Below are 24,091 nucleotides of genomic sequence, written 5' to 3' on the forward strand. Positions count from 1 at the left end.
CCTGCCTGCCCAGTCAAGTTTGTTTGTTTGATTTATTGTTTGTTGTAGTAGTGTTTTCCCCCTCGGGGTTGTTTATTTTTGCCTTTTATTTTATTTTATTAATAAAAAAAATCCTACTTCACTCTGCGCTTGGGTCCTCGCTCCTTTTTTTCCTAACCTCGAACGTGACATGAGTGTGATCAAGTTGCTTCCGATCAGTCAGATATATGTCCTAAGTGGCTACAGTTTGAGGCTTGTTCAGTTGGTAACAGTTCTTTGGCTGCAATTTTGTGGTCGAAAGCTCTATCACTGAAAAAAGTTCATTGTAAGAATATTATTGTTCTTAACTCTATTCAAATTTTAAATCAAGTGAAAATGGCATTAAAGATCGAGCATCCCTCTGTTTATTTACCTATCTGCAAAAATCATGATTTTGTGCCTGGACAACTTGATAAGATCTTTACTTTGTGGAGTAACAAAGGACTGCGTTCAGTAAAGGATTTTTATGTAGATAACAAACTGGCCACATTTGAATACTTATATAAAACTTTTGGACTCTCACAATCACACTTTTTTTGTTATTTACAGGTGCGTCATTTTATCAAACACAATTTTCCACAGTGCGAGGAATTCTCTCTTGACCATGATTTGTACAAGCTTTTGAGGCAGTGCACAATGGAGAAACATTTAGTGACCAAATTTATAGAACTGTTTTCTTCTCACGTCTCGGTCTCTACTGCACATCTTAAAGATTCTTGGGAGAGGGAATTAGGAATTGACATTTCATCCTCTACCTGGGAGGAGGGACTGAGTCGTATTCATTCTTACTCTATAAATGTAAGGCTACAGCTCATTCAATGTAAAGTGATGCATAGATTGCACTATACAAAAGCCAAACTTAATAAGCTGTATCCTTCTGTCTCTCCCCTGTGTGATAAATGCAAAGGCGCAGTCGGGACCTATGGTCACATATTTTGATCCTGTCCAGAAGTATCTGAATTTTGTAAAAGTATCTACAGACTTTACTTCCAGGCTTTTGAAAAGGACATAAAAATTGATGTAGAAATAGCATTGTTTGGATGCTCAAACCAGGCTCTAACTTGGCCTAAACATCAACAACTCTCCTTTATGTTTGGCATGGTGTTGGCCAAGAGAGTGATTCTGATGGAGTGGAAATCCACAACACCTCCAAAATTTATTTAAATGGTTAGCTGAAATGGTTTCTGCCCTCAAGTTGGAAAGGTTAAGCTTCTCTAGATTTGGCAAACAATAGTTTTATGACAAAACATGGGGCCCCTTCCTTAGATGTACAGGTTATTAATGTTTCTGTAATATTTTTTTCTGGTAATAATTTTTTTTCTTCTCTCCACTTCCTTTTTACATGTTGTTCTATTTTGTTTCTTATTCCATCAGTCTGGCTAAAATTTCTTTATTGTTTTGTGACGGTGCTGTAAAATTGCTGTTATGTTAGCTTGTGTTTTGGTGCATGTTCTAGTTAGTATAAGGTAATAACACAGAGACAAGTTTGTTAACATATATACATGATGTACATTATTTGGTGTTATGTTTTTACAAAAACTTCTATAAATAAAGTTAAAAAAATAAATAAAAAATTGTACATATCAGTTAAAATAGTAATGACCAGTCTGTCAGATGAAGAAGAGCCGGAGTCAGAGATTCAAATAAATAAATAAAGTTTACTGAAGATAGTTTGCAGTTTCATCAGCAGAAGCCAGCTTCAACACTTGCAATGAGTTCCTAGGCTATCCAGACTGATTTCACCCATCAGTAACTTCTTACCTACTGATGGGTGTTGTCTTTTACTGGGCAAGAGACAATGAGGAGTCCCTCGTTTCTCCATTGCCGATTCTCCTGCACGGACAGGCGAGATCTGCCCACCTGCATAGGTCCCGGCTTCTCCCCACTCCTCACTTCTGCTGTCGCCGCCAAAACCGGAGGGTCAGAAACTGGATCTGAAAACCCCACTTGCTGCATGCGGTTCTTTCAACAAAGTAGTCTGATGTCCATTCGGATAGCCAGATCTACTAGTTCATCCAGAGTCTTAGGAAGATCCAGTGTGTAGATTTCGTCCTGAAGACGTTCTGACAATTCATGCTGGAACATGCCCCACTGTGCCTCTGTGTTCCAGCTGCATTCAGCAGCGCAGCCAATGTCCAGAACTTGATCGAGTAATCCGCCATGCTCCGATTCCCCTGATGGAGCTCGGCAAGGATTCGAGCGGCCTCTCTCCCGGAAACGGCCCGATCAAAAACTTTTTTGAGTTCTTTGGAGAACAGTTCAAAAGTAGCACAGCATGGCAGTTTTTGTTTCCAGGCTGTAGTCCCCATAGAGCCGCCTTTCCAGAAAGGATAACGAAGACAACCTTAGACTGCTCTGTGGAGAACAATGACGGTTGCAACGTTATATATAAGGTACACTTGGATAGGAAGGACGGGCATAAGTGAGGCTCTCCAGAATAGCAGGTCGGGGGAGGAAGGCAAGGTTCAGCAGAGCGGTTAGCAACCACCGGTGCTGGCAACATTTCTAAAGCTGGTCTGGCTTCAGCTTGTGCCGCTCCAATAACCAGCTTTTGGACCTAAATAGTGAGCAGGGAAACCTGGCCGACCAGAGTTTGAATGGCCTGAGCGATGGTAGCCAAAGCCTTATCCTGCTGATTGATCCTGGCGTTGTTGAGTGAGACGAATTTGGAGATCTGTGACATACTCACTGGATCCATAGTAAGGTCAGTTTGTTTTGTCACGGGTAATAAAGACACTGAGAAGAATCCAAAATGCGAGTAAAAGTTTATTTGACACAGTCAGAATAAACTAGACAGGACAAATTAAATGAGTGAGTTCATGAGGGATATAGGGCTGTAGCAAACAGGAAACAGACAGACGAATCGGGTCCAGCAGCCACTCCTCACAGTCCTGAGCACAGACAGACACATGAGCAAACACAACGAACTGACAAAGAAACATAGAAGCGTTGCCCAGATATAGACACGATAATGACAAAACAGACACTCCGGAAGGCGCACAAACCTGCAAACGAGGCTGTCAGGTAGGACACAATGGGGGCTCATATTTTGCTGCATAATGACAAATCACATGGCGAGATCAATGATTTATTTATTTATTTAATAATTCAAACACATTAATCTAAAAAGATTAAACAAAAGGACATTCCCAAAATAAGTGAGCTACACTTTCAGTGGAAATTTCACAGAAAAAGCAAGATAGATCAATGTTGCTTTTAAATTTCAGTAACACTTTATGGTAAAACTTTACAATAAGGTTAATACATTTACTAACATGAACTAATCATGAACAACACATGTACAGCATTTATTAATCATACTTTATAATAACTACACACTATAAATCATTTAATTAGCATTAGCTAATAGTGAATTCATTATTTGTTAAGCTTTAATTCTACATTAATAAGCGTTAGTAAGCAGTTTATAACTGAAGCTACAATTTCTCTATTCTTGACCTATAAGCACCTTCATAATGTGTTTAATAATTGTATTTTCATACTTAGTTAATGATTTATTTTTCATTTCTAAATTAAGTATCGCATTATTTAAAAACCATTTGTATTTAAGAGTAGTTGAGGGTAACTCATTCAGAATGAGTTAGTAAATGATTAATAAATTATTAAAATCAACATTTATATGTCTTATTATTCAGGGATATATTAATGGTTACTATGTATATTAATAGATGCTTTATTAACTCAACTTCATGCAGTTTATTGACCTAAAGTAAGAACTATTTTTGCTTTATAAATCCCTTATAAATGACAAATAAAGGCTCAGTTAAATTCTAGACTGGAAAAAATACATTCATTCCTATTCATTTAAAGATACACAAATGAAACAATACTTCAAATGAAAAATAAATCTTTGCAACCTAATTTAAAATAAAATCACTGTAGAGTTTAAATATTGTATCCTGTTATATTGTTAAATTATTACATTGTTGTTGTTTTATCCAGTTTTATGTCGTATTTTGACACTCCTGTTATTCAGCAATGTTTAAACTTTACAGTAATTTTACTTTTTAGAAAAGACTGCCAGGATTATTGTTCATTTGATTCTGAGCCTTTAATAGTCATTTATAAAGGAATTAATAAATCAGAAATTGTCCTTACTTTAGATTAGGTCACAAAACTGCATGAAGTTGAGTTAATAAAGAATTTATTAACATATTAGTTAACTATTAGTATATGCCTGAATATTAAGATATATAAATGTTGATTTCAATAGTTTATTAATCATTTTCTAACTCATTCTGAATTATCCTAAACCTTATCCTACCCTCAACTACTCTTAAATACAACTGGTTTGTAAATAATGCCATACTTCATTTAGTAATGAAATATAAATCATTAACTAAATATGAAAATACAATTATTAAACACATTATATAGGTGCTCATAGGTCAAGAATAGAGCATTTGTAGCTGCAGTTATAAACTGCTTAGTTAGCTTAGTCTTAGCTTAGTCTTAATCTGCTCCATTAAATTAAACACAGGTCTACTGTAAGAAACACTTTAAACGTTTAATATTTATGGCATTCCTACATGAAGTGCAAATAAATACAGTACAGACTTTTACCATGCCAGAAAATTTAATATTTATCCATTTGCAGGTCAAATAGATCCAGTACAGAATTCTCATTCTTGGATAAACAAGCATATATGAAACACAAGAAAAATGGAATTTCCTAAAATACTACTATCATAGCCCTAACAGCAGAACAATTTGATAAAATAGAAGAAATAAAAACACATTAAAATAGAGAAACCATAAACGTGTCTTTTTCAGAATGCAGAGAAGGCTCCAGTGGCCTTACATTAGGGGATAGCTGGCCATTGTCGCAATGCCACAGTGATTGTTTTTGTCTTTTGCCATGTAGATGTAGCCTTTGTCACCCCATTTGTCAGACCAGCTATAAAAAGATGAAAGAAATAAAATATGAAAACATGCAATCAAGCTTGTGCCCGCAAAACTAAAGGTTGTTGGCATCATACCTGTTCTTCACAATCCAGTATCTATTCCCAGCAACATCAGCACCCTGATAACCATAGCCAACCACCAAGACTGCATGATCAAGTCGACTACTGCTACATGCTCTCTCATAATAGATGCCTAAAGATCAGAATATTAGAAAGGAGTTAAGGCAGAGTAAGTTCAGTAATAAGTTTGTAATCATTTTGGATATATATTGAATTAAAACTAGAGTTGAGGGATATCAGACACCTACCAGACTGATAGAACTGTAGGGATTGATGTGATGCGTCAATAGCAACAGATACAGGACCCACAGCAGCAACAGCATTCATTAGGGCAAGCTCATTACCTTTGGGAATGTCCACGAATCCGGTGATTTTAGCGACATTAAAACGGGGGTCATACCGGCATGGCAGATCATCCTGCAAGCACAAAGTTAAAATAAGAAAAAAGTGGTACATTGAAGTCTTAAAATACTTAATGACCTTCATTCAAAGAGATTAAAAAACTAAAATGACATTTGTCCACAATCTGCAAATACAGCAGTTTAATCCCATGCCTCAAAAGAGTTTTCCTTGCTCAGAAACGGTCACAATATGATTCTTACCCTTGCAAGATAAGGGTATGACTGCTCAGAATCCAGCCCCTTGTTTTCTTTAACATACTGGAAGGCCTGGTCCATGAGGCCTCCATTACACCCTTGATTGCCATGTGGTCTGGAACAGTCCACCAAGTTTTGCTCACTCATAGAAATCAGCTTTCCAGTTTTACGGAAGAGCTGACCTTCCAAGGCACCCGTTGAACTGAAAGACCAGCAAGATCCACATTGTTTCTAAAACCACAAAACAGAAGAGTCACCAAACAGTAAAGCTACAGATACACATACTGACATGTAATAGCCATTTATATGTTAAACTGGGTTTACCAGATCAACTGTAAATAGATCAATTGTAATAGATGCAACTATAGGTCCTAATTTAGCATAAAACATTTGCAGTTTTCAGTTACTTTAAACTCACCTGGTCTTTGACAGGAGTAACATAGCCCCTCTGTCTCCAGTCAACCTGTTGTGGGGCTGCAAAAAAGCTGGGTTCCATGAACAACGGGCCCTGTGACGTCTGGTTGGGGTCATGCTTATAACCATTCATTGCATGTCTGAACTCCTCATTTGTCTAATAAAGAGATTGTAGTGAAATGTTAATAAAACAGTCTTACAAATAGTACTTTAAAAGGTATCGATAGCACCTCAAATTGAGAATTAAAGTAATTTTGCAGAAAATCCATTAAAATACACAGGGCTTAAAACTCTAATCTAGGATGTTGTTGACTGTAATTGAATCATTTAATAAACACAACAACATTCTGATCTGGTTTCACACTTATGAATTTTGCATTTTGATTGTTTTTTTTTCTCTTTTTGACAATTTGGATTGTATAAAGCAATATAGATAGAGAAATAAATGACTGTAATTGACTGTAATACTAAACTGCTCACCATGTCACCAAATTGATTCATTCCCATTTTAAAGGTGTGATTTCCATAGGAATACTCAAAGTTGTGTTGCTCAATTTTTCTCAAGTTCTCCTCCCAAATCATTCTCCTCCCGACCTCTACGTCCTGGAGTAGAAAGTAGATACAGTATCAGCTATTGCAAAGCACCAGTTCAACATAAACACATGCACTGTATCATTCATTCATGTTAAGCTGATACATGGCTACAGACTACAGTCTTCCCACCTCATGATAGCTTTTTCCATGCTGGCTCTTCCAGGAGTTCCAGTGGTCATCTAACTGGATGTCTATAGATGAAGCAGCAAACACTGCACTTATGCACAGCGTGACGAGCAAAGCAAACATCATCCTGCCTGGAGGACTAAAAGAAAAAAATAAATAAATAAATAACAGTAAAAATTTTTACTTAAAGCAAATGTAAAGAAAATTTACAAACATAAACAAAACACTTTAAACAGGCAACAGCACAAGCAGCTCACTTTACTGTGAGTTGAAGTAACTGTCTCATTAATATAATACAAGCAATGTCTCTTATGAAGGAAATAAAAAAAAGAAAGATTTACACTTACCTTTCACAAACAAACCTTATTGACTGTAATTGCTAACAAATGAGTGTGTTTTATAGCCTGTCCGAACAAAGAGGTGATCTCTCATTGGCTGACGTTGATAAAACTAGTCAATTTACTGCCAATCAGGTGCAGCAAACACTTCATCTTGTCATGTGATCCAGCATCACAAGATGAAGTATTCATCAATGGAAATTTTTTTTATATTATTAGTAGACTGTAACAAGATAAAGGAAATCAGAAATGTTTTGTTATTTCCACAGTTTCTAAAAACATTTCTAATACACAATTGGAAAGCTTACTTTAATATGCTTCACTTGATTGGGGGATGTAGAGATTGTGTTAGGTTTGTTTTAATCCTTGTTCGTGTTTGTCACATAAGGGTGTGTTTGACCAATCCCACATGCTTAGACAGAAAATAATCCAAGAGAAAACACAAAGTCCATTTAGAAAACTAAGCATTTTTAAATAGCATCAGGGGCTAATTACTTTCATTCTAATTACTGAATATGATTAATAATTTTATACTGATTGAAATTAGCAGACACAATACTTCCAAATATAAAAATAAAAATTATTTATTGCAATACTCATTTTGTTTTACTTGAAAGCCAAGAAAAGTACACTAGTTCCTAGTGTATTGTATAAAAAAAATGAACACTGAAATCTCACAGCTGCTGGTAGCCCATGTACAAACTAAGGAACACATAAATACCTACACATTTAAACATACATGTGAAGTTAATAAAGATAAATTGGCCATTTCGAATAAACATATTTGTAATTAAATAAAATAAAAGGTTAAGCCTATTAAAATCAATGGCCTATACAAAATTTAAATAAAGCTATAAAATCTACTTCACTTTTTATTGTATTTGCACATTAAATAAAGTTACTATAGTTATTTAGTGAAGAGCAGCAAATGAATCTCTCATTGTGTTTTGTTTGATAACAGAGGTGTTAATGTAAGAATGCACAGATCTATAATAAAGCATTTAACTACTTTAGTAACAGTTTGTGTTCATTTATGAGACAATTAGTTGTGTTTAAACTAAAACGCACAGGACGGAGTGAAAAAAAAAAAAAGCATTTCTCGACGGTCCCTTACTGGGAGCTCCGCTCACCGTGAACTCTCCTGGCTAAACGCTTATTATGTGGGCTTAAACGGAGCAGTGGTCGTAATATCGAGCGAAAAAAAAAAAAGAGACAGCTGTAAAACATAACCAGCTTTGTCTTTTTGTAGGAAACACACTTTGAATCTTTTTAGGGTGAGAGGTTTTTTAGTTATTGCCGTCTATCCCTGAATGTGTCAGGAAAATCGATAGCAAAACCAATTTAACCGCGCTCATTTCTGGCACCCCCCTGGATGTACAGCGCCCTTAGCATTTGCCTATATGCCACTGGCCGGCCCTGGTCCTCACCGCAGATTTGAAAGACGCCGCCGCTTCCTCGTACTGTTGTCTCACTTCGCCGGCGCTTCCTTGTACTGTTGCCCTAACCTCACTTTTTTTTTTTTTTTTTTTTTTAATATGCAAAAATCATACAAATACAAGAAAACGTCAACAAATAACAAATACAAAGCAACGAAACAAAAACAAAACAACAACAATATAGTCAGGTACTGGTATGTGTGTGAGTGTGCGCGTGTGAGTGTGTGTATGCATGTAAAGGTAACTTGGTGGACAGGTCAGAGTACATACATAAGGAACAATAACAGTCAATAAATAAAGCCACAGATACAGATATAGACACAGATCACAGATATAGATAAAACATATAGAAAGAAACCAGTCAGAGGTAGGGAGTAACAACAATGCTTATTAATGTATGATAGTAAAAATGAGAGTAAAAAGAAAGAAAGGACAACAGTAATAACTGACAACAATTACTACTACTATTACAACTACTACTGCTTCTACTACAGCCGCAACCACGACTACTACTACAATGTCTACTAATACTGATACTACTACAACGACTACCACTACTGATACTACTATAGCATTTGCTACAACTAATACAACAACGTCTACTGCTACTGCTACTACTACTACTACTACTACTACTACCACCACCACAATCACTTCTACTACATCTACATCAACAACATCTACTACTGATATTACTACACCAACAATGACTACTACTACTACTGTAACAACCACACCATTACTACTTCTGCTACTACTATACCAATGACATCTACCACTACATGAACTACTACTTCAATAATCTCCGTAACAATTACTCAATAACAATCGATACTATTACAATGACTACTACTTCAACTACTACTACTACTACTACTGCAACTACTACCGCTACAAAAACAACAACTGCAACCTTAATAATGATAATGGTATAAATACTTGTAATAATGATAATGGAAAGATAACAGGACAAGTCAGAACAGTAATAATAATAATGATAACAAAAAATAAAAGTAATACCATTTATGACATAGGTGTCGAGGAGAGGGGAGGATGGGAAATCAGGGAGAGGACAAGTAATAATAATAATAATAATAATAATAGTAGTAAGTAGAAGGGTAAAGAGAGGAAAAGAGAAAATAAACTAATAATAATAAACAAAAAATAATACAATAATAATAATAAAAATAAACAAATAAAATAAAAAAATTTAAAAACAGAAAAGGAAGGGGAGGAGTAGAAGAAAAAGAAAAGAAACAAAAAGAGTGGAGAAAAATAAAGTTCAGCAAACAAAGCTATGAGAATAAGCAAAAAAATTAATAATAATAATAAAAACTAAATAAATAAAAAAGAAAACACTATATCAATGCTAATTATGAATTATGCAAACCCACATGGAAGAATAATATTAAAGATATGTATAATAGAGTATTAACTTGATAACTATAATATACTCATGCTGGTAATAATAATAATACTAATAATAATGAACCTTACTTCACTGCCGCTCGACATGTTAAAATGTGGAATGATCGTCAAGCACCCCCTAACTTTAGAGCATGGTGATTGGATATTTACTCACAGGGAGGAGTTTCCTCATCTCAGCTTATAGACTTACAGGCACACACAATCAATTCAGGGTGATATAAAACGCACATAAATAATTTTAACGCAAAACCGAGAAAACGTTCGAGGTTACTAAAGTAACCCTTCGTTCCCCGAGGAGGGGAACGGAAGCACTATAAGTGGATTTGATTGTTAAATCCACGCATTGGGAGGTTCGGTTCAGAAGCTACTCGTCTGAAAGAGTATTGAACGGGCCAATTAAGAATGAATTGGCAGCGCAAGCCTGCGCAGGTGAGCGGCATAAGCAATCAACTGAGTATATAAGCTCACCTGGCGCCAGCAGACGCTATCCTTTTTAAGCTGAAGAGACTTTTAACAGCTAAGGGACAGTCATTATGGCGACGGAGTATAGTGCTTCCGTTCCCCTCCTCGGGGAACGAAGGGTTACTTTAGTAACCTCGAACGTTCCCCTTCGGGGGGAACTCCAGCACTATAAGTGGATTTGATTGTTAAATCCACGCATTGGGAGCCCATTGAAAGCGCCATAATGACTGCACCTTACCAACACCCACCATGAGAGAGCGGACAGGCAAGCGTGACGCACCCAGATCATGAGAGGCGTGGTCCTCCAACGTGCCCTTGGCCCTAACTTATCCCACTTCAAAAGAAGTTTTACGGAATAGGTGTCTTTTTTGGGAGTCGCTAGCGTCTAGATAATTCTAGGAATATACGACAGTACGTTGGGAAGCGTGCCATCCCAGTAGGGAGGACGCTGCGGAGACCATCCGCACCCAATAGGGGGAAACAAATGGAATTACATATGGACTAACCCTGAAAGGGGGAGTGCGCATAAAAGGTGGTTAGCAGATAGGGAAAGCACGGGTCCGCCCAGGGGGGGAACTTAACCGTGGCGGAAAAAGCATATGGGGATCACCAGCGGGGATCGGCCATAGCAGGCACCTATACCCAAAACGCGGGCTGACCAGCGGGCAGACCTACTACGTAATGGGCCAGCAAGTGACTCCTCCGCTGAGTCAGTGCTGGGGGCCTCGGAGGAATCTGCAGGGCTCACCGAATGGGGAACTTTACTGACAGACAGGAGGGTGCACATCTCTCCGTGTTAAGGAAAAAAGGCACCGCAAGCGTGTACAACACCTACCGAGTTGTTTCCTCAATCACCAAAGGTACCTAACACCCTTGAGGAAACCGGCTCCACTCGCAGATTATAAAATTTTGCAAATGTATTGGGTGTCGCCCAGCCCGCAGCTCTACAAATGTCTGTTAAAGGAGCGCCACGCGCACACGCCCAAGAGGATGCAACGCTCCGAGTGGAGTGCGCATGCACTCCCGGGGGGCGCGGCTGGCCTCTGCTCAAATAAGCAAATGAAATGGCCTCCACAATCCAGTGGGAAAAACGTTGTTTAGACACGGCACTTCCCTGCTGCCGTCCGCCATAACAGACAAAGAGCTGCTCAGAAGATCTAAAGTTCTGAGTACGGTCCACATAATGCGCAGAGCGCGAACTGGACAAATTGCAGGCTCGTGAGAACGAGGGCGAGATCCCAAGAGGGCGTGAGAGGGGGGCGAGTTGGAATAATTCGCCTAGCGCCTCTGAGGTACCGGATGATGAGGTTATGCTTTCCCACGGTGCCGCCAGCCACCGCGTCATGGTGAGCGGAGATGGCAGCAACGTAAACCTTGAGAGTGGAGGGCGACAGCCTGCTGTCCAGCTTCTCTTGAAGGAAAGAGAGCACAACACTGATCTGGCAAGATCGGGGGTCTTCTCTGCGAGAGACACACCACTCAGTGAATAGACTCCACTTCAGGGCGTAGGAGCGCCTCTTGGAGGGGGCTCTAGCCTGAGTGATGGTATCAACCACCGCGGGCGGCAGGTTACCCAAGTCTTCCTCGTGTCTATGGACCACACGTGGAGGTTCCAGAGATCGGGACGAGGGTGCCAGACGGTGCCTTGTCCCTGAGAAAGTAGGTCCTCTCTCAAAGGGATCTGCCAAGGGGGGGCCGTCGCGAGGAGGGAGAGCTCTGATATCCAGGTTCGGTTGGGCCAGAGGGGCGCAACTAACAAAACCTGCTCCTCGTCCTCCCTGACCTTGCACATTAACTGCGCGATCAGGCTCACTGGGGAAAAAACGCATACTTGCGTACGCCCCGAGGCCAGCTGTGGGCCAGTGCATCCGTGCCGAGAGAGCCCTCGGTCAGGGAATAAAACAACTGGCAATGAGCGTTCTCGGGGGAAGCAAACAGATCGATCTGGGCCTCCCCGAATCGCGCCCATATCAGCTGGACAGACTCAGGGTGGAGTCTCCATTCTCCAGAGTGAATCTGCTGCCGTGAGAGCACATCGGCTGCACGGTTGAGCATACCTGGGATGTGAATGGCGCGCAGCGACTTCAGCCGCGGTTGACTCCAGAGGAGCAGACGGCGGGCGAGCTGAGACATGCGGCGAGAGCGCATACCCCCCATGCGGTTGATATATGCCGCCACCGCCGTACTGTCCGTCCTGACCAGCACGTGTTGCTGCCCCAGCCCCGGAGAAAAACGGCGGAGAGCAAGGAACACTGCCAACAGCTCTAGGCGATTGATGTGCCAATGCAGCTGGGCACCTACCCACAGGCCCGCAGCTGCATGCCCGCGACACACGGCTCCCCAGCCTGTGCTGGAAGCATCTGTCGAAACAACAACATGACTGGACGCCTGTCCCAGAGGCACACCGGCCTGCAGGAACGAGGGGTCGTTCCAGGGGCTGAGGGTGCGGCGACACAGCGCAGTAACAGAGACTCTGTGTGTGCCCGCATGCCATGCGCGTCTCGGAACTCGATCTTGAAGCCAGTGCTGAAGTGGTCTCATATGGAGCAATCCGAGCGGCGTGACAGCCACAGCGGAAGCCATATGCCCCAGGAGCCTCTGAAAATATTTCAGTGGGACCACTAACTTGCTGTCGAGCTCCCTCAGACAGTTCAGCAGCAGGCGAGCGCGCTCTCCGGAGAGGCGCGCTACCATGGTGACCGAGTCCAGCTCCATCCCGAGAAAAGAGATCCTCTGCACCGGGGCGAGTTTGCTCTTTTCCCAGTTGACCTGCCACCCCAATAGGCGGAGATGCCGGAGCACCTCTGTGCGCAGTCAATTGCTCCCGAGAGTGGGCTAAAATCAGCCAGTCGTCGAGATAATTGAGTACGCGGATGCCCGCTAGCCACAGAGGCGCTAGGGCACCCTCCACGAGTTTGGTGAAGACCCGCGGAGACAGAGAGAGCCCGAAGGGGAGGACCCTGTACTGCCATGCTCGACCTTCGAACGCAAACCGCAGAACTGACGGTGGCGTGGAAAAATGGAGACATGAAAATACACGTCCTTCAGGTCTATGGCTGCAGACCAATCCTGAGGACGAATCGCATCGGAGGATGCGCCTCTGCGTAAGCATTCTGAACGACAGCTTGTGAAGGCAGCGATTCAAAACGCGCAGATCTAGGATTGGCCGTGACCCACCGCTCTTTTTAGGTACGATGAAGTACGGGCTGTAAAACCCGCTCTCCATCTCGGCTGGAGGTACCGGCTCGATTGCACCCTTCGCCAGGAGGGCAGCAATCTCCTTTCGCAAGACAGGGGCGGACAGGGCATTGACCCTGGTGAAACACACGCCCATGAACCTGGGAGGCCGTTTGGAGAACTGTAGTTCGTAGCCGAGTCCGATCGTGCGTATGAGCCACCGCGAGGGGCTGGCCCGCGCTAACCAGGCAGGCAGAGCCCTCGCTAATGACGTCATCGCAGCAATCGTTGACATACCCGCGGAGGGGCAGCGCGGAGCGGGTGTGCTGATCCGGGGAGCGCGAGGGTCCCACAGAAGAGCTGGAGGAAAGCGATTCGCTCTGACTCTGCACCCTGACTCCGGAGGGGGGGCTTGGGGGCTGGGAGAAGGGAGACCGTCCCCCCAGCGCCCGTGAGCCGCTGGCGGAGCATGCAGACCTTGCGAGCTGAGAGGCGGCGCGTCCCAGGCTGGCAGGGCCTGCAGTGCCCGTGAGCCACTGGCGGAGTGCACCGAACCTACGAGCTAGAGAGCGGAGCTCAAACTGGCAGATTTCGGGCTGTCACCTCCGGAGAAGTGGAAAAGTGCCCTTTCATTTCATGGCAGTAAAAAGTGCCGTTGGAAATGGCGCCCCGCCCTCCAGCGGGGAAAGAGCAGGTTCCCTCCTCTCCAGATGACCTGTCCCAGGGACGCTTCGCGGTCCGTTGCCAGACTTAGCGGCGTTCTGGGCAGGGGGAGTGGCCTTCCGAGGTGCTCGACGAAGCGAGCGCGGGGGCGGTGCAGCTCTCGTAGGCGGGCGCCTTCGGCGAGGAGCAGGTATGGATGGCACGGCGGGCGGAGCGGGCTTACGGGGCCGCCGATTAGACATCACCCATGGGACTGCTCTCTCACTGCCTCGAATTCCTGGGTGAATTCGCAGACTGTGTCGCCGACCAGCTTGGGATATGGGCGAGTCAAGAAAGCGGACTTTGTCAACTTCGCGCATATCAACCAAGCTTTGTTAGAGGTGGGGCTTCTGGGCCACTAGTGTGGACATCGTCCTCCCCAAAGCACACGCAGCGGACTTAGTAGTCCGAAGAGCTTAGTCGTCTGCGGTGCGAAGCTCATAAGCCTGGGTTGGACCCACCCTCGTGCAGCTCGGCCAGCGCCTGCGCTTGGTAGCACTGGTCGGTGGCTATCGCATGCAAGGCGGATGCAGCCTGGTCCGTAGCTTTGTAAGCTCTAGCTCCGAGGGAGCTGAAAACTCACAGGCTTTGGATGGGAGACGGGGCAGACCCCACCAAGAAGAGGTGCTGCGCGGATTAACCGCCATCGCACACTCAACCTGAGGAATCGCCACATACCCCCTGGCCGCTCCACCACCAAGAGTGGTGAGGGTGTAGGGACACGCAGCATGAGCAGAAAAAAGGTGCTCTTTAAGATCGCGTGAGCCTACTGTGCATCGCCGGGAAGAAGGGAACGCCCCTCTAGTCGGTCCGGCCGCGGAGCTGGGGGATAAACCATCTCCAACCCACGGCCGAAGCAGCCCGGGAAAGCACTGCTAACACGTCCGTTTCAGTATCCGTTTTGACAGCGCTCACCTGCCCGAAGGGGGCGAGCGGGTCTGGATCATCGTTGGACAATGAAAGCCCCACCCTCCGATGCCGCGGAGAACATCTGATCTCCGGTGTCAGCGAGCGTGAGAGCTACCATCTGATTAGACGGATCACTCCCAGCGCCCGAAGCTTGGATGGAGCGCTTGGAGGAGCGAGAGGTCCGCGAGCCCGTGGGCGGCGGATTGTCTCTCGCTGAAGCCCTCAGATCTGCCCGAGCGCCCGCTGCAGAGCAGGAGGCAACTGGGGTGGCTCGCTCTCTTACGAAAGCTAACCGCGATCTCAACTGCGCAACGGTCATGGCATCGCAGTGACGACATGAACCGCCCCCGAGCACCACATTAACATGCTGGACCCCCAAACATGTAATGCAGTGATCGTGTCCATCATCCGGAGCCAGGAAACCCCCGCAACCAGAAACGCACAGTCGGAGCGCCATGTGATGAAAAGGACGTGCTGCACGACTGTGTTGCTCTTTTAGGATTTGCAACAATACGCACCGCTCTTGGAGGACCGGACCCAAAGGGACGCCAGGCAAGGGAGATACCCAGCTCGACCGTCTGCCGCTGCGTGGACTCGCTCTGGACCGGGATGCAATCGTTCTCTCGAAATGGCTGTAGATCAGCAGGAGGAACCCTCATAAGCTCGATCAGAAAAGGCTCTGAAGCGAAAAGGATAGCGTCTGCTGGCGCCAGGTGAGCTTATATACTCAGTTGATTGCTTATGCCGCTCACCTGCGCAGGCTTGCGCTGCCAATTCATTCTTAATTGGCCCGTTCAATACTCTTTCAGACGAGTAGCTTCTGAACCGAACCTCCCAATGCGTGGATTTAACAATCAAATCCACTTATAGTGCTGGAGTTCCCCCCGAAGGGGAACTGCAATTCGCAAGCGCGTGGAGGTCGTACCTTATGGTTCAATATTATATTAAGAACCCTGGCATGCCTAATATATATATATCCATTTTTGGCTGCAGGAGAGAGAACTTCTTTGCACATATAAGAATGTGTGTGTTTGCCCTGGAGTGATAATTGTTTCCGTTTTATCTTTTAATAATCTTTTTTTAACAAAGCAGTAACTAAAAAAAAGTAACAAGCTTGTTACTCACTCAATAAACATTTTAAAGCAAAACCAGACATAAGCACAAAATAATTATATGTTGTCATTATACTTTCAGGCTGATAAAATAAGTGTAAAAGGCCTGATGATAGTTGGTGTTAAGTCATAGAACTTTCCTAAGTGCACCTAAAATTTAGTTTCAAAAAAGTATCAAATTCCATTAAAACAACTGTTTCCCACCAGTCCTTACTTCACGCTCATCCCTCAAAGTTTGTCGTGAGAGAATTAAGGAAATGTGGCTGAATAAAAATAAAACTGCTAAACTGCAGTTGAAGTCTAAAACCTAAAAATGAAACCCCCAAAATTACATGAAACTCTGGAGCATACTGTGGTTGTCACACTCTCGGCTCATTCCTGTTGCTCCAATCACCACTCTCCCTCACCATCCACCTCTCACCACACCCGTGAACAATCACCAGAATACTAATTACTCTCACCTGAAATCATCACACACTACATTTAATAACCTCCTTCACTTATTCACTGGCTGGAATCAAAGTTTGATGGTTCACCTCATCTTCTCTCCCTCTTCCTCTCGCCTTCTTCTGTGGATGTCCCTCTTTGCCTATAGATGCACATACAGCTGTTTAAGGTAAGTGACTAAGCTTAACTGGTGTTTGACTGAAGATCTGATGCTTACCATAACTGTGTGAGATAGCTCTCCCTCTGTTACATCACATTCCTGCTTCATCTCTCTGCATCTGCTGCATAGTTCTAATAAATACCCATAAATATATAACCGTTCTCGTCTTCCTTGTGTGACTGTGACAGGATTTCAGTCTGAAGAAAAACTATACACAGCTTACGAAGACTAGCACCGTGCCAACCAGAAGCTGTCCACATCCATTCGCTGGAATCGGTCTTTGTCAGGTGACGTCACCCTCGTAAACACCGAACTGCATTATGGGACAAAGCCACCATTTGTGTTGTATCCGAGTTAACATGAGCTGTTATATGGCTTTAGCGTCTTTCGCAGAGTAAATACAGCGTTACGATAGTGTTGTATTAAGGGCTGTAATAGTAAATCACATGATCGAAAGGGTACAAAATAATCACGACGAAAGATATTTAAAACTTTCCACTGGGTAGAAAGGATATTGACAGATTGTTGCGGTTACAACAGACGCATCGGGCGTCCTAGGCTGCTGCATTGAGACGCAGAATATATCGTCATTTCTCCGTTTATGCTCTCAACATTATCACAAAGGTAAGTACGTAAGAATTTTTAAGTAACTTTACAGCTGTCATTGCTTGGCCTTCAAATAATTATATTAATTCAATGCAACACTTTAGTTTTGGGGGTAGAACTACATTTAATTTTGATATTGTCAAATACTTTTTTTTTAACCTTAGTTCCAACTTAGATTTGCTGATTTACTCAACTCCTGTCAAAAAGTACATTTTTCGACTGTCCTTTTACTGAAAACAAATGTAGTTTTTTGTTAAAAAAATTTTAAAATCATTCGATTAAATGTTTTAAACCTACAGACTGTAGCTTAATGAAACTGCAGCTAATAAAACAGTTCTTTTAAACTGTAGAAAAAAAATAATTATATTGGATGATAAAGAGATCAGTAAATGTTCTTTCTGGGAGTTAATGCTTAAGTTCAAAATTCAATTCAGGTTTCTTATGCTCAAATATGTCATATTTTCATAAGCATTTAGCATTATAGTACATTTTATTTTTTACTTATTCTTTTTATGTGTAATATTTTTGCTGTATATACGTTTCTAGCTTTGTCATTGCCAGCCAAGCTGCATATGAGATGATGGAGACTGACCCAGACTGAGCAGCATGTCTACATCTGGGCCACACAGAAACTACACAGACAGACACTGTACACTCTGCAAGACAGATTAAGAGGAGGGAAAGAAAACCAACACTGCATTCAGCTAAAGATGTGGACGAACAACATGCTGAGAAGGAGACATTTGAGGTTGAAATTAGTGAGAGACACTGATGAGGAGACACACAACACCAAGGAGGTAGCTGAGGCAAACTGAATGTAAATTGTGCATGGACAAGTGTAGAAGAACTTGAAGAATACATGATGTCTGATGGATTTTGTAGCAAGAATGAAGCTAAAGTACCAAATATTAAAAAAATAAATAAAAAAATAAATAAAAAATAAAATCTTAATAACAAGCACTGAGCCATAAACGTGATAGTCCCTTGTGAGGTGAAGATGTCGCATTACAGCATAGGATTGTAACTGTCAAACAAACCAGCGTTCAACTGTAGTGTAGTAGAGCTGTAGTTGCCAATAAGAGTTAAAAGCCTAGGTGTATAAATGCATTCTGTGCTTAATTGATACATTATTTAAAAAAATCCTTTACATTTTTGTTACTTTGTTTCTTTCACTGTGTGTATGAGTGTGTTTTGCTGATGTTTCATCCTGTCTTATGTGAACAATATGATGCATTTCTCCAGAAATGACTTTTCCCTTAGTGCCTTAATAAAAATGTCATTTGTTTAAATGTAAATAAATGGAGGATGACTTAAAATGTGTTTTTACTCATTTATTTTTTATGTTCTTCACAATAACAAAACTGGTACATCCAAACCAAACACAGGGTAGGCAAATAGTTAGAACCAAATAATTCACCCACAAATTTAAAGTGACTATTTACCTGCCATCAAGTGATTCTAAACCTTTGAGTTTATTTTTTTTAATCTTTACACTAATAAAGATATCATGAAAAAATGCTGAAAATCTGTAGTAGGAATTGTAGAAAACCAAAAAATACAATAAAAATCAATAGTTACAGGTTTTCAGCTTTTATCATATATGTGAAAGTGTTCAACATATCTTAATATTTGTGTGTATTATTTTATTTAATGTTTTTTGTTGTTTTCTATGCACTCAAAGTATTTTATTAAATAAATTGATAATAAAATTAACATTTTTGGTTATGTTGCTTTTATTACATTTATTGTTCGTATTTGTAAAATACTTAGGATACAAATATCTGTCCAATAGTTTTAAATGTAAATATTAGATATAACTAATGAAATACTTTATTATAATAAAACTTAGAAATACTAACTGTGGTTTAATGGTGTTTAAACTAAACGTATATTAAGACATTGATGATATGCAGTATGACATGTCATTATCAGCAATGAGGGGACGGCGGCAGCCTACTCCGTTGGTTTGCAGTTATTTCAAGCGGATTTATATTCTGAATGCAAGTCAGTTTATCAAAATGACGATCCCTGGCATGTTTGTTTAGTTTATTGTGGTAACGCGTACTCTCAATCTTTTTGTACCTCTCCAGCTTAACCTTTTTATGGCATGTATCTCTCTTGCGTTATGTGTCTCTCTCTAGCTGTCTCGCGAAGCGATACCACAAAAATGGCGCTGACGTGACAGCATACACAACAAATGCACGTGATTGACAAAGACCGTTTGTACATTCCATGTGACAAATGCTACCTTCCGCTCCCATGAGAGCGGTTATGAAGAAAGGTAAAGTGTATAAAGAAAGGTAAAGTGGACAACGTTTCCCAATGGGAGAATCCAAAGCAACTCCAATGGTTCCTGGGATTCGCCAACTTTTTCAGACGCTTTATCAAGAACTACAGCATCCTCTCAGCTCCTTTAACCTACCTTCTCAAAGGCAGACAGCATACGCTTACCTGAACCCCTGAACCCCTGATGCGTGTCAAGCCTTTAAACGACTCAAGGTCCTGTTTACTACAGCACCTATCCTCAGACATCCAGATTCTACGATGCCCATCATGGTGAAAGTTGATGCAGCTGATGCCGGAGTAGGCCCTGTACTCTCTAAGTGGTCTGGTGAACCCAGCGTCCTCCATTCGTGTGCGTACTATTCATGGAAATGAACACCAGGAGAACAGAATTATTGCACTGGTGACGCAAACTACTGGCAATCAAACTTGCCCTTGAGGAGTGGCAACACTGGCTTAAAGAAGCCCAATTCCCCTTCACGGTCATAACCAACCATATGCTTAAGCTTGCTGGTCCTTGTTCTTTGCCCGGTTTAACTTCAACATCACCTATCAGCCAGGTCACAAGAACATAAAAGCAGATGCCCTCTCCCGTTTATATTCACCTGAATCCCCTATTGATACTCCTGAAGCTGTATTACCTCCTTCTGTCTTCCTGGCACCCATTTTGTGGCAACTGGATGAGAAAATCCACGCCCCCACTGTGGAAGAACTAGCACCCCCTGAACTCCACCAAGGCCTCATGTAAATGCTTACCAGGTACCGTTTCCAACTCCTGGATAGTGCATTACCCATTCCCCGCCAACCCTGGACCCACCTTAGAGTGGACTTTTCAATGTGTTGTAGAATACAACCTCCCCTGTTTCTATGGACTAGCGAAACCTCAGAAGTGCCCACAGTGGATCACTGGTTCAGAGAGAGTGAGAGGGTATGGGACTAAGCAGATGTCCATCTTCTGCAGGCAGTACAGTTTTGCACCTACCTTTCATGTGTCCTTACTTAAACCTTCCACTGACTCTGTTTGTTCTCCATCCACAGACTCTGAACCATAGTGTCTTTCTGGGCACTCAAAGTGCTTTGCACATATGGGGGAATCTCCGTGTGCAGCATCCACCTGGATGATGCGAAGGCAGCCATATTGTGCCAGACCATACACCAGCTGATTGTTGGAGAGGAGAGTAATGAAGCCAATTATGATATGGGGATGGTTAGGAGGCCATGATGGACAGAGGCCTGTGGGCAAATTGGGCCTGGATGCCGGGGTTAAACCCCGACTCTTTTTCAAAGGACATCCTGGGATTCTTAACGAACACAGAGAGTCAGGACCTTGGTTTAACGTCTCATCTGAAAGGACCCACACAGACCGCAGGTTAGGCACCCCCTTCTGGCCTCACTAACACCACTTCTGGCAGCAACCTAGCTTTCCCATGTGATCTCCCATCCAGGTACTGACCAGGCGTAGCCCTGCTTGATGTCAGTCGGCGACCATGTAAGAGTTGCAGAGAGCTAGCTGCTTCAAAATCTTGCCTAGACCCAGCGGAGGATATAACTCCTATCGAGTAAGTCTTTTATTCTTACCTTCATGATTAATATGAAATATGTCTTTACAGGCCACTTATAATTTCATTGCTGTACAAAGTGTATCATATAACGTATATAGTGTATAATGATAAACATAAGCCTATATAATAAAATGTAATGTTTTATGAAATAAACATAAATAGCCTACAATAAACTATTTTGAGGGATGTAACCAAAAACAATGGTACCAACTTATTTTCTGTTGTACATTTTTAATTTCTAAAGCTTTCAAGAATCCAAAAAGAATCTTTGAATTAAATTGCCTCATGATACAGTTATAAAATAGTTTGATAACAAGCAGGAAATTTTCATGAGTCAAAGAAATGATGTGATACACAGTTTTTTACACAGATGTGACCTGATTATGTCTTCTGTACACCACGTTTCATGTGTAAATACAACTATAGCATATAACCTCTTCTGTGTCCTTCTTTCCTCAATTGTGGACATTTTCTCAGCACTATGAGAGAGTACTTTAAACACAGGGTGTAAGAGTGGGCTTTTACAAACCTTACAGCCTTTATTATCTTACACTGTCCACTGTTTCCGTGAGCAGGTAAACAAGATGATTTCACATCAATTGAAGCAAAAACACTAGGCTCAATGATCCAGTTCTCAAAAGTCTTGTGAACAAATCTTCTCTTTGTGTTTCACAGCCTTGTTTCAGTGACTTAAAAATTTTAGTTTTTCACTTACCATGCATAAACGTTTCTCAAAACCACAAACACATACTGGTAATTCTTTAACTACAGGCACTTTCATGTCCTATGATTATACATCCAAAAATAAATAATTTTGTTAAAATTCCTCTTTCTTTGTCAAACTAACAATAAAACCTTAAAAAAACCACTAGCTTTCTATATATATATATATATATATATATATATATATATATATATATATATATATATATATATATATATATATATATATACATACATATATATATATATATATATATATATATATATATATATATATATATGTGTCCAAATCACTGTTTTCGCCTTGTTGCACAACCAGAGTTTTAAACTTCAATAATGAAAATAACATTTAAAAATATTATTTATCTGGTAACTATTAATGTATCCTAATTAAGCAGTAGTAAAATAAGTTAAGTATTTTATAGTTAATAATATGAGACTATTACCAATATAATTTTTTATACAAAGTATAGCTGCCGCACAGTATCATTGTCGATTCCAGCATAACACTGAAATTTTTACTTTGAAAGGTTTGTGTGAAAGATTGTTTAGGTGGTTTCTATGACAATGAATAGTGACATCTGAGTACATGTTTAAGATTTTCATTTCCAAACATGCTTTACCATCAATGGTGTTTTTTAAAAACCAAACAAAATTAAGGTAAATAAGAGTGTTTTGTATACATGAAATGCTAGTATCAAATCAAAGCTAATCAGTAAAACTATCTTTCATTTTTTCAACAGGAGTAACTTTGGATGCAAGAGTAAGCTGTCTGAAAAGATTGTCCATGTGCTAACCCTGATTGTATCCAAAAGAAAAAACATAAAACCACAGTTGCCCAACTCACTGCAGAATTAAATGTGCAGCTCAACTCCAAATACATGGCCGACTGCTATAGCCAAACCTTTGCCAATGCCAAACGCCTGTTTCAATGGTGCAGCAGCCAAAACTTGGGCTGTGCACAATGTGAAACATGTATTATTCTCTAATGAGTCCATCTGGGGGAATAAACTCCAGCAGCATAACGTGGTGACACAAACACTATTCTATGAAAAGAATGGCTCAAAATCTCGCTGGCCACTGTATCTGTCATTTCCTAGTTAAACTGATGGTATATTGCTGATGGTATATTACTCATTCATTCATTCATTTTCTTTTCGGCTTAGTCCCTTTATTCATGAGGATTCACCACAGCAGAATAAACCACCAATTTATCCAGCATATGTCTTACACAGTGGACACACTTCGGACTGCAACCCATACACTCTCATTCACACACATACACTATGGGAAATTTATGTTACCCAAATCACCTTTACTGCATGTGTTTGGACTGTGGGGGAAACCGGAGCACCTGGAGGAAACCCACACCAACACGGGGAGAATATGCAAACTTCCTACAAAAACGGCAACTGACCCAGCCCAGGCTCGAACTAGCGACCTTCTTGCTGTCAGGCGACAGCGCTATCCACTGTGTCACCACCACGCTGCCCCACTAATGAATTATTGTGCTCTATAACCAGGCCTTTCAGTTTCATTGTCCAGCCCCTGTAGATGTGTAATACTTTTTATTTTAAAACTAAGTCATATAAAAGTTGAATAATAATCGTTTTTTCACAGTATACACTGTTACTTTTCTAATTCTTTAAACCAAATTAATATAAAATGACAGGTGTACAATTCAGCATTTTTAAATAAAAGCTGTATATTGAGATGTGGTGGAAATGACATTTGTTCATTTCACGGTGGAAACAATGTTGATTATTAACACTTTCTCTTCTTATCTACATTTGTCCTCTTGCAGATCTTAAAACTCAAATTGTTTAAACTTATGAGGCTATGTTACATTACTCTTGAACAAGTTCTTTTTACTCAACTTCACAAGACTAAAAGTGCCTGTAGTTAAAGAATTGCCCATACATACATCCTGCTTAGGTATTATTGTAGCCCAGCTTGTGCTGTTTACAGTGTTTTAACACTTTGGACATTAATATGTTTTAAGATACTGAAAAC

At 41.4% G+C, this 24,091-nt stretch overlaps 1 protein-coding gene and 1 long non-coding RNA gene across 2 annotated transcripts; both read right to left on the bottom strand.

The window, feature by feature from the left end:
- Nucleotides 1-2,772: 2,772 nt before the first annotated feature.
- LOC108180223 (uncharacterized) lies at nucleotides 2,773-3,070 on the bottom strand. The gene is made up of 2 exons (XR_001796743.3): nucleotides 3,024-3,070; nucleotides 2,773-2,909 (listed from the first exon to the last, which is right to left on the bottom strand). It is a non-coding gene; the product is annotated as an uncharacterized lncRNA (long non-coding RNA).
- Nucleotides 3,071-4,596: 1,526 nt separating this feature from the next.
- ctslb.4 lies at nucleotides 4,597-7,107 on the bottom strand. The gene is made up of 8 exons (NM_001425099.1): nucleotides 7,081-7,107; nucleotides 6,737-6,872; nucleotides 6,494-6,616; nucleotides 6,018-6,170; nucleotides 5,606-5,830; nucleotides 5,252-5,420; nucleotides 5,019-5,136; nucleotides 4,597-4,936 (listed from the first exon to the last, which is right to left on the bottom strand). Exons 2-8 carry the CDS (start codon nucleotides 6,857-6,859, stop codon nucleotides 4,837-4,839), a joined length of 1,011 nt encoding a protein of 336 aa, NP_001412028.1. The 5' UTR covers nucleotides 6,860-6,872; nucleotides 7,081-7,107; the 3' UTR covers nucleotides 4,597-4,836.
- Between the last annotated feature and the right edge of the window lie 16,984 nt (nucleotides 7,108-24,091).

Source organism: Danio rerio, chromosome 12 (assembly GCF_049306965.1).
Source record: "Danio rerio strain Tuebingen ecotype United States chromosome 12, GRCz12tu, whole genome shotgun sequence".
Lineage (NCBI taxonomy): Eukaryota > Metazoa > Chordata > Actinopteri > Cypriniformes > Danionidae > Danio > Danio rerio.

Excerpts from the sequence above, each read along its gene's own strand:
- ctslb.4 (NM_001425099.1), bottom strand. The coding sequence starts at position 6,859 with ATGATGTTTGCTTTGCTCGTCACGCTGTGCATAAGTGCAGTGTTTGCT. Across the intron at positions 5,137-5,251 it reads CCTACAGTTCTATCAGTCTG|GCATCTATTATGAGAGAGCA; the intron begins GTAGGTGTCTGA and ends TCTGATCTTTAG. Across the intron at positions 4,937-5,018 it reads TACTGGATTGTGAAGAACAG|CTGGTCTGACAAATGGGGTG; the intron begins GTATGATGCCAA and ends ATCTTTTTATAG.